General features: G+C 41.3%; 1 protein-coding gene across 1 annotated transcript in view; it reads left to right on the top strand.

Annotated features, from left to right (window-relative positions):
* The window catches only part of LOC106524471 (VPS10 domain-containing receptor SorCS1), a gene marked incomplete at its 5' end in the record, with an annotated part of 97,122 nt that extends 89,207 nt beyond the window's left edge, over positions 1–7,915 (top strand). The window contains 4 exon segments of the mRNA XM_014018281.1: positions 188–287; positions 688–793; positions 3,006–3,163; positions 4,373–7,915. Of these exon segments, the coding sequence (XP_013873735.1) occupies positions 188–287; positions 688–793; positions 3,006–3,163; positions 4,373–4,434 (426 nt within the window).
* Between the last annotated feature and the right edge of the window lie 3,530 nt (positions 7,916–11,445).

Raw genomic sequence — 11,445 nt, forward strand, 5'->3', positions numbered from 1 at the left:
CCTTTGCCAAAGCGTCAATATGTGACGACTTGGGAGTGAGAATGTGTAGGTTGTGCTCATGTGATCACACTGACACATTTAGGAGAGTCGTTGATGAATCTGATGTAGTTTGAAGCAGCTCAGGTGAGAAATATTTGTCTGAAAATGAAGGTTTAAATTTGTTTAACTCATTCTTCTGTCTCTGCAGCTCTCTGAGGTCCTGCTGAGTGCCTTGAATCAGAACCTCGTCCAGTTCACGCTGAGGCCGGGAGTCCAGGTCACCGTGTACGCAGCTCACCTGTCGGCAGGTAACCACATGTTGCTTTCTTCTTCTTCAGTAGTGAGTGGGACAAACAGAGAGCATGGGACTGTTAGTAGCTGTAGCTGCAGGACAGTCAGCTTTAACTTTCACATTTAATTGCCCCACCGCTCAACTAATAACCCCACCCTTGTGTCTGATTGGCTCCCACCATGTAGCTACTCAGAGACATTCAGAGAGTGAGCACCGTTACACGTATGTGTGCCTCTTCCTATTGGGGATGCTGCTACTTTTAAGATGAAGAGTAAGAGCAGTCCATATATTAAACTGATTCACATGGGTGTCATTTCTGTTCACCGCTCATCGCATGAGTCAGCAGGTGGAAAATACAGYCCGGCTGAAGCGTGGGTTGTTGACGCCGGGCGGCACTTGTCTCCCTGTCTCTGCAGCGCCCCTGGTGGACACCAGTGAGAACCACAGCGGCTCCGCCATGCTCATGCTGCTGTCAGTGGTGGTTGCAGGTTTAGCTGTGTTTGTCATCTACAAGTTCAAGAGGTAACGTTTTCATCAGGCTCTGTAAAGTCGCTTAGAGATGCACCAGTACAGATTAGAGTTTCAATCAATCAATCAATCAATCAATCAATCAATTAATCAAACACATTCTCACTCCCGTCAACATATTGATGCTTTTCCAAAGTTCCCTCTGCGTCTTATTCTGACGCGACGGGTGACCCCCTCGCGTCAGTCCTTGCCACCCGCGGCTTTTCCAGGTTGCACCAACAGGGACCTTTGGGTCGGGGGTCKGAGGTTAACATGAGGGATCAGGATAAATGGTTAAGTTTAGGTACTGGGGTCAGGGACAGGATGTCTACAGCGAATATTATGTAATTTTAGGCTTTGGAACACATAGTTGACGTGAATTTCCTACATTTTCTAAAAATGGTTAATTTTAGATATAAGGGTTAATGGTTAATTTTAGGTACTAGGGTCAGGGACAGGATGTCTAAAGTGAATAAAGTAATTTTAGGTTTTGGAACGGTAGTTTTTGTGCATTTTCTACACTTTCAGAAATTATGACAACAGATTTTGCCCCATCTCGTCAAAAATTGAAACAAGGGGAGTACCCGACGCGTCAAAATCGGACGCAGAGGGAACTTTGGAAAAGCGTCATTCAATATGTGACGACTAGGGAGTGAGAATGGGTTGATCAATCAATCAATCAATCAATCAATCAATCAATCAATCAATCAATCAATCAATCAATCAATCAATCAATCAATCAATCTCACAGAAAGAGGGAGACTGTTACAGAGTTTAGGAGCTACAACTGAGAAGACTCTGTCCCCTTTAATCACCAGCAAGAACCACCAAGAGCATGAGATCTCAGATCTCTACCAGGATGAGAACAGTAGGAGCTCAGAAAGGTAAACTGGTGTCAGACCACTTAAACATTTAAAAACCAAGAGTAAAACTTTAAAAACAATCCTAAAAAGGAACAGGGAGCCAGTGAAGAGATTGCACTACAGGAGTAATGTGCTCACATCATCTGGTCTCCGTTAACAAATGAGCAGCTGGATTCGGTATCAGCTGAAGACGACGGAGCAGAGACTGGTCAGTCCCACTGTAAAGGGAGTTGCAATRACCCAGTCTGGAGAAAATAAAAGCATGAATAACCCTTTATAAAGAGGAAGATAAGGCTAGACTTTAAYGGTAAAAACTAGACCTCTGCACCGACTTGTCTGTCAAATTTGAAGTTATTGTCTAAAATAACCCCAAGATTCCAAGAGTCCAAAGAGCCAACAACACTGTTRAATCCTACCATTAGATCAGTTCTGCCAAACCCATGATCTCTGTCTTATTTTCATTTAGACAAAGGAAGTTTAGCTCCATCCATCTTTTAACATCTTAAACAGTTCTGCAGATTCTCTGTACACTGAGATCCATCCGATCTTAAAGATAATTAAATCTTAAATGTCATCTGCATAAAAATGAAACGAGACATTATATTTATTGAAAATGAACCCCAGCGGAAGCAAATAAAGAGAAAATAGAATGGGACCCAGTAAGGAGCCTTGAGGTACCCCACATTTCGTAGGAGCCTCTGTGTAAGAAAACTCTCCGTTTTGAACAGAAAAAAAACACTTATCAGACAGGTAGGACTCAAAGCTGTTGGTGTTCGTTTCACACCAAAAGACCGTTCCAAACATGATAACACTTTATGATCCACTGAGTCAAAGGCAGCAATGAGATCAAGAAGAATTAAAACAGCAGAAGCACCAGAATCAACAGTTAAAAGCAAATCTCTGCACAGCACAAATACTCAATACAGGAAGTACTCTAAAGTAAAGATGTGGTCCAGACAGCTCGTTAACCAGAAGCTGCAGAGAAGGTTGGTGCCTGTCTGCCAAACGGACGCTTCTGGACGTTTGTTCGACTTTTCCCCTCGAACATCTGTGGGGATCCTGTCGAAACGCTTATCAGGTCATTCCTCACAAAAAGAAATGTCARTCAACCTTCAGCTGCCATCAATATTAAGGCCTTTGAACGGAGGCAGCTGACCTTTCTCAAATGTTAAACTGTTTCCTGGCTGTGGTGGAGCTCCAAGGGAGGAGCTGTGAAGGGTCAGGAGGAGCAAAATGAAACATGAAACATTACTAAACGCTTCAAGATTTCTTATTTTTAAACCTGTATCAGTACCTGAATGTGTTGTAGATCAGTGTAGACGTTGTGTTTTATCCGTTCACCTCACTGTAAATCTTCTCTCAAGGAAGATCCCAGGCCTCAACGTCTATGCGCAGATGCAGAACGAAAAAGAACAAGAAATGATGAGTCCAGCTGATCCAACAAAGGCCACGCCCAGCTCACAGCAGGACCTGGTGCCTTCTTTGGAGATCCTGGACACCGAGTTCAACTCGCGGCCCATTGGTGAGCACCCACGCACCACACCTGGACTGCCATTTCTTTCCATTTGTTCACTCCATTGTTCCATTTTCATTTTCACATCATGTTTTCATTTCATGAGTCTCATCCTGAGCTTTCTGTTGTGTGTTTCTCAGTGAAGTGGTCCAGGCCACAGGAGAACTAAACAAAGCTGAACATGACAAACAGTACAGAGGCTTAGAGTGGTACGATCAAACAGCTGCTGTTCCTGTGCTCTGTTTTTAATCTCTGCTGAATATCTATCTATCATCCATCCATCCATCCATCCATCATTCATTCATCCATCCATAACCCATCCATAATCCATTCATCCATCCATCATCCATTCATCCATCCATCCATCCATCCATCTATCATCCATCATTCATCCATCCATCATCCATTCATCCATCCATCCATCCATCCATCCATCCATCCATCCATCCATCAATCAACACATCCATACATCCATCCTTACCTGCTTCTTCTGTCCCAGGTCAGATTCTGTCTGTGTCCAAATTCAGGATCTGGGTCCTCCAAAGGCCAAATATTTCGGCCACTTAAGTCACAGCGCCATGCTGGAGGCTGTCTAAAGACTCCTCCAATACGGCCGACATATGTGTCCTCCTTTTACCTTGATTTGAAGGACAGGTCCGATGGATCCTTCTCTTCTCCCATAATGCATTGCGGGCCGACCAGAGATTAGTTTCTGCTCATTATGGTGGACGAAGCGAGAGAAAGGAGTTTAGTTTTAAATAAGAATCCRTTGGTATWAAAATTAAAGTTTCAAGCGGTTGTGTTGTTAATGCTGTTATCATTTATATAAACATGTTTTAATATTATTCTTGTCAGAATCAAATGAGCTGGTAGAGAACTAAACAGRCACCTACAGCAGGTCCATTAGTTCTTCAAATATTGACTTTAAGGTATTTTTTTTTGTTTTATAATATTGATAATAACAATATATTGATATTTAGATAATTTCCATCTATTTTTGCTTCTGTTTACCATCGTCGCGGTTGGTAGGTGACAGAATGTRCACCGGGCTAAGGAGAGGCTAGACCGTCCATATTCACAGTTTTGTCTGGACTTCACAGTCGACTAAGTCCCGGCCCTCGAAGGACCAGCACCTGGATTTGGACACAGCCTCTGTACTTTCATCTGGTTTATAAAACCTCTCACCTGCTTCCTGTTTGTGTTCTTGTCTCTCCTCAGGATGTATGAAACCTCATGTACATGTGAAATTCTCCACAGAACTCCCCACATACATCGTCTGAACGAACGCTGGACCCAATCATTGCTCCAGATGCATCATGGATCTTTTTTGTTTTGTTTTGTACCATTTGGGACGCGATGGTTTTGAGCTTTATACCTGTGCATGTTGRACTCGGCTGACACAAACCAGAACAAATTGTGTACAGGTTTTCACTTTAGTTTTTTTCAGCACATGTTGGACAAACAGAACTTTTTGAAACATCTGGATTTTGGTTTATTCCTCTGAGTGGAGAAGGAAGTCCAGCAGGAAGCAGAAAGGGAATCACAGCAGCAGTTTTCTTTAAACATCTCTGATTGGTTTGTTGAAGCGAACAGCAGCAGTGTTTGATTTATTCACATTGATATACCTTATTGAAGTGAATTACACATTTATTTTGTAAATCATGAATGTCTATGTTAGAGTTTTGTGTGTTTTAATAACAAATGTCAGACTAAAAGAGATGCTGTTCTAAGATAGGTTCTCTCAAAGCTTTTGATCCGYTGTTCTCAAAAAGCTGATTTATGGCACAAAAAACATTTTCTACTGAAATAGTCCTTTTTTAATTTTCATTTCAGGATTTAGTTTTGAGGGTCAGCTCAACCTTTTGCTGTTAATCTAATGCTTCTGGTATTTCTGACAGGCCGGTTTGTAAAATGTTTTGTGCTTCAGAGGATCACCCTCTCACAGCAAGCGAGCCCAGACCTGAGCAGAGGGGACACGGTGTGTTGACAGATGTGTCTCATCGCAGCTCCGTTCACATGCAGCTGCCCTGCAGGACAAGTCAAAGAGCAGGACGRAGCTTTCTGAGGACACGTTAGGAGCGTTCCAGTGGACAGAATAAGAGCAGGTCGACTTTCTGAAGACTTATTGTGGCCTGTTGAGCTGGAGGCTCATTCAGGTCCATGACATATTCAGGCTAATGTCCTGATCTGCTGCAGTGTAGGACCCATCTTCATMCCAGCTCATTAGAAGTCGCTGCAGGAGCTGCAGAACCGGAGCGTAGATGCTGCAGGGCTGGATCAGTGGACCAKCCAGACCCTCGGTGCTTCAGATCTGACAGATGGAAATGACTGATTGATGCTGTTATTTTCTTCTTTTTTCTCTTTTTTTACTTTTCACCAGGAAAGTTCTTTCAGTTTTAAAATATCTTTTAATAAATCTGTAGGTAAAGTTGATCAGACATAGGTCCCAAACACATTTCAGTTTTGTGATAACGGTCCAGATCAGGTTCCAGGTCAGTTCCTACTTCTGCCAGTTTGTACCCAGACTTTTTTGTACACACCTCAGCCTGCTTCAGTCCTGTCTCTGCAGACCCTCATTTTAGATGATTTGGTCTTTTAATAAACAAGTTGTAATAATAGTGTTTCACATCTATTGTCTGAAATGTCCACATGTGGATGAAGGATCTGACAGAAGTAAGGACTGACCAGCCCCCTCCTTTCAATGAAAACAAATTAATTAATCCAGTTACTGACAGGGGCAGGCGTTCATTAGAAGAAAACTCTTTTTATTCACTCACTATTAAAAGAAAAAATATTTATTTTACTCTGATTTCTTGTGATTTAGTCATTTCTAACGATGAGCTGAGAAGTTTTTCCTCAACAATGTTAAAACTGTGGAAATCTGCTGCTTTCATCGTCTTAAAATCAAAACAAAACAAAACCTTTTCAAACTGCGTTTTTCTGTTTGCATCATGAGACAAAGTCTGCAGACCTCTGCTCCGTTTCTGCAGGAAAATCTTCAAAGCCTCTTCTGATGAAACAGCCAGGTGTAAAATTAGGGAAAAATGACTTCTTGTTGTAAACAAGAAGAAATCTCCTTCATGCCTCCGAAGTCTTTTTCCACAACAAAAGCAGAGAAAAGAGATTTGTTTGTTGTCATGAAGCTTTATTATCTGGAATCCTCTGATAGTTCTTTATGTTGAAACAAACAGGAGTTAAAATGTAAAATGAGTAAAGTGGTTGGAAATGTTCAGACCTGAACCTGGAGGTCGGGTTCAGAAGCTCTGAGTTTGAAATGCACCAGTTTGCTTTTGTTAAACTAAAAGATGAGAGCTAAATAGCTGTTAGCAACTTAAAGATGATTAAATATTTATAAAATATAACAAGTCAAACTAAGATTATATTCACACTGCAGCACACAGACACCAAGTTCTTCCACTTCAAGCTGATTAACTTATTATTTACTCTGAGATTCAGCTGTTTTAGGAACATCGGTCCATTTGAACCCATAATTCCAGGCAGAGTTCAGAGCATTATAACAAGGTTCTAACAGCAGGACATGACAGTGATCACATTAAGACTGATGCTGATTTAATGACARGTAGTCTGACTCATCAAAATAAAGAGTTCAAACTGCCATCATTTAATAATCAGGCTTTACAAAGTAGTATCATATTTGAGATAAACTCCAGGTGTTCTGTTTGATTCAGAAGATATGATCTGATGAGTGAAACCAGGACTTTTACTTTGTAACAAACAGAATATTTACAACAAAAACATCATCTGAAGTTTGYCTTCTGATGCCTCAGCAACATGTTTCTTTTGTTCTGACATCCCGTCTTGTTAAATTTAAAAAAGAGGACAATTTGACCAGCTTTGTTTTAGTTTTTAGTCTTTTAGTGTTCAACAGTTGAAGGTAGAAAAGCAACAAACATTTCTTTCTTTTCCTTCCTGTGTCGCTGGCTGCAGGCTTGCTCTGAGTCAGATCTAGAAATGATTTAGGATGKATTTGAATCTGTTCCACCTGCGTATGAACGACTGTAGATATTATTCATCACAGAGGAGAGGCTGAGTCGTGTTCACTGATGACAGGAGGAGCAAGGATCAGTTTGACCAGGTGTGCATGTCTCACAGGTGCATTTAACACATCTGCTTTAGACCAGAACAAAACTGCACTCCGACAAAAACAGGTTATTTTTGTTGCACAAAAACAGAAGTATTTTGCAAATTCTAATGATTTTTCATTCAATTCTACATTTTGTTTCRGGTTTTGCAAAGCAAGAATGTAAATGTTAGAGTTTGAGAGGCTAAAATGCTTCAAATTTATCATTTTTAGAAAAAAATCCCATTTTTGTCTGTATAGCTCTGATGTAGACTTGAAGAATGACTGTAGTAAAAGCAGATGAGAGGTAAAGAAGAGAGAATGCTCAGTCTAAACCCAGGAAACAGAAATGGTCTCCCTGCTTTCAGGCTTCAGAAATGAAAGCAGACAGAACRTGGAGCCAACAGGAGGCCTCTGCAGCTTCAGGGCAGGGTGAGCTGGGATGAGACGGCTCCAAATGCTGTGAAGAGGAACCATCTCCTCCCTGCAGAGTTAGCCAAAACATTATTTTTGTAGTGAAATATTAACAATAATCCAAAAAAGAGACTTTTATTACTGTACAGCTTTTGTATAAGAACAGACAGTAAAATGTTCAAGTGTTTTTGTTTGACCTGAACTGTGCTGTGTGTAATTGTTTAATGCATTTACAATCATATTTATTAAATGGAAGAAGTCTGTTATTTCTTCTGGTTTTCTTTGGAAAGAAATCTGTGATTTTACAAAGAATGAAGTGTGAAAACCTCAGACCCCAACTGTGACCTGAGAACAGAGGTTCCAACCCGAAGAAAGAGGAAAATTAAAATATAAAAAAGGATTGTCTGATCCCTCCGTCTACAGAACAGTTGTGATCTCCGAGCCCTCAGAGGCACCACATCAAGACCTACAATACCTGACTGRACCGCACAAACTTTACCCAGCAGAAAACAGGCCTGATGTTCACCTGGTCCACTGGTGGTGAAGACCTGAGTCAGATTAGGACTCCAGATCTGTGCTGGATGAAATGGACCAAGAAGACAAAGCTGCATCCAGACTTCTCAACAACAGGTTCAAAACAAGAGATTGAATCCAGAAGAGTGCTGACTCCGCTGACAACTCAGGGCGGGGCACCACTGCACACCTGTGGGACACAACTGTCAACACAATCTGTTAAACTGCGAACTCCTGATGAGAGAAGCTTTGTGATGCTGCTGGGAGAYGTGAAAACATGGAGGGTTACAGGAAACGTCCAGACATGACCAGCAGCAGAACTCAAGCTTCAAAGCCTGAAGGCTGAAACTAAAAATTACATTTATTTTGTTTTTCTACATGAGTCCGAAGATCATCTGAAACCATATAAATCATGTTTTAATAGCTGAGAGTCACAAAAAGAAAAGAACAGTTACTGAGATACAGTTTGACTTGATGCTGCTTCTTCAGGTTGCATTCATTCTGTGTAAATGTTTGCTCTTTCCTTTTTCACAAAGTGAAGAAAACTAAAAAAAAATAAATAAATAACTGCCAGAAACCCTGAAGGAAAACTGAGCAGAACAGTTTTATTTTAAAGGTCATGCAGCATATTTTACAAAGAGACCCTGCTCAGAATCCAGACTGGAGATCAGATCCTGTCAGAAWACGTTATTAAAATTCAATTAAAGTGAGTGAAGCACAGTAAGCCCTGTCGTTGGCTTCTTTGACTACTTGGTAATCCTTCATTGGACAGCTTTAATGAAAATGCTGACATGCTTTATAGAAAGTGAAAGAACCGGGGTTTATCCAGGTTTTCTCTTTAACTCTTTCCAGTCTGAAGATCCTTCCATGAAACAAACGTTACAAACAGTCAGGTTTAAAACCAGCTCTGAGTTTGACCCGTTTCATAAAAAAATATAAAGTTTTTTTAAATTAACTGAACGGATCAGGTTTTAAAGAAGTCAAACAGAACAGACTGCAGAACACCTGGAGGAGCAGGTGACCCTCGCTGTGTGTATGTGTGGGGGTGGGGGGTGGAGGGGGTGTCAGAGTTTATAAATATTAATAAACCAAATTAAACTGTTGATTTAAAACTGATTAAAACCAAACTGACTGGAGCTAATAGTTCCTGATTGGTGTTATTTATTTTCGAATTGGACTGAGACAAAATGAAACTTGTCATTCCTCTAAAGGGGCATTAGTACCTCCCCCAGGTGTGAGGGGGGCACAGGGGGAGGAGCCTTATGGATCTGCTGGTTTCTCCTCCTGGTGTTTTGTTTGGCCTAAAATAAATAGTTATTGGAGCTGTTTGATTTGATTAAAGTGAAGAAATCCTGGTGGGTGGAGTGCAGCTCTCTGCTGATGAAGAGGAGGAGGGGGGCATCTCATATCTCTCCTTCAAGCATTCTTATGTTCCAGCATGGAGCACTTGTGTGCACAGCAGCACAACACTTAATCTTCTGCAGTTTTGTTGTTTTTACCTGTTTTTCCATCTGTTCTCCCACAGATCAGCTGCTCCTCTCCAACACGTAAAGAATTCTACATTTTTTAAAAACACGTGCACAGACAAATCACCTTCATCCACCAACATGCTCATATTTACACACACACACACACGCAGCACCAATCATAGTGTTTGATATGGAAATGCAACTAAATCAGCCAAACATTTGCATTCTGCTGATCACCGCAGAGCTTTTCTCTTCTTTTTCGGCTGCACAGAGCAGATCTTTGCTCCGGCCTTGGTTTAAATAGGAACTGACAAAAACAATGGAGCTTAAAGGAGAATTTATAATAGGAGCAACAAAAAATAAAAACTGTGCATCCATGAAGAGGTTGAACAAAAACTATACGCACAAAAGCAGAAGCTATGGACTCAAGAGGATAAAACTGGTGGGGCACAGCCCCCCTTGTCCACCCCCACTTGTGGTGCCCCTGGTGATTGACAGGTGATGTTCCACGGTGAAATGTCGAGCTGGAGCCACATCACCGTGCATCTCTGAGAGGCAAACATGTAGAGGTTTGGCCTCAAAGGGTCTCAGGGTGTCCCCCAGGCCAGAGAGGATCCAGTTCTGGGTCATGCGGTCTAAAAGCCTCCAGAKGGAGGATTTTATCCTCACTTTACTTTGTTCTGCTTGAAAATGAGAGACACACAGTTGAAGTCTTTACCTTTAAAGGGTGTATGAAAACAGAAAAAGGATRTAAACATGAGTGGGCTTCAAGCTGCCTCCTCTTGGTGTTCTCTTTAAAAAGAAACTTATTTGATAGATTATTTAACTGCAACCGATGAACTCTGAGTTCCTCCAAGCCTTCATTAATGAACCACACACACACACACACACACACACACACACACACACACACACACAGATTAATTCTGAGTCTTTCATTTGAGACGTTTCCTCAGCCTGTTATCCGTGTGGACGTGCCCGCTGGTCTAAACAAAGCAGGCTCTCTTGGCGACAGTGTTTCWTTAAAATCCCCGTCAGAGGGACAGACTCATCTGACTCCACGTTCAGAGCAGAAAAATCACCTCTGACTCACTCWTTCGAGCGTTTTGACATTAACCACAGCAGGGGTTTCACAGTGTAATCCCACACACCACTGAATGGATTCACTTTTTGATTTCTGTTTGATTCCAGACATGATGCTCACAGCTGACCTCAGGTTGCTGCAGCTCCATCCTTCAACACGAGACAGGATTAATGTTGGACTGAGATAACTTCAGGCATAAATTAGTCGCTTGGTTTTGTTTGATTTCACAGTTGGATGATTTCATGATCTTTGTGATTATCTTCTGGAAGTTTCTGGGTCTGTGAGCTGCAGGACCCACTGTCCCGATCCTAGCTCCGTATAAAAAATACAAAATCACAAATCTTGAATAAAAGTGAAAAAATAAACAGGTTTTAGAAGAATCTGATCCTGGTTTTCCTCTGCAGTTTGATGTGTTTGTCAGGATGTTTAGCAGGAATTCAGTGTTTTTGTTAAGTGGCCAGATGAGAGAAAAATCATCCGTTTTAAATATTTTACAGTCTGGAAAACGAAAACTTTTAGAACAAACTGACTGGATTAAACACGTTGATTGTTTTGTAAAGATCAGTAAGAGTCAGATCTCATCTGAAACATTCAGAGAAACTTTTCTTCAATAGAAGCTGCAGAACAAGTGACATTTTCTGTTTGCTCTGAAACAAAAAGGTAAATGTCAGCAGCAGCAGAGATGTTTGGATTATTAATCCCACCGATGCCCTGGATGTCCCATGTTGCT

Source organism: Austrofundulus limnaeus, unplaced genomic scaffold (assembly GCF_001266775.1).
Source record: "Austrofundulus limnaeus strain Quisiro unplaced genomic scaffold, Austrofundulus_limnaeus-1.0 Scaffold189, whole genome shotgun sequence".
NCBI classification, from domain to species: Eukaryota; Metazoa; Chordata; class Actinopteri; order Cyprinodontiformes; family Rivulidae; genus Austrofundulus; species Austrofundulus limnaeus.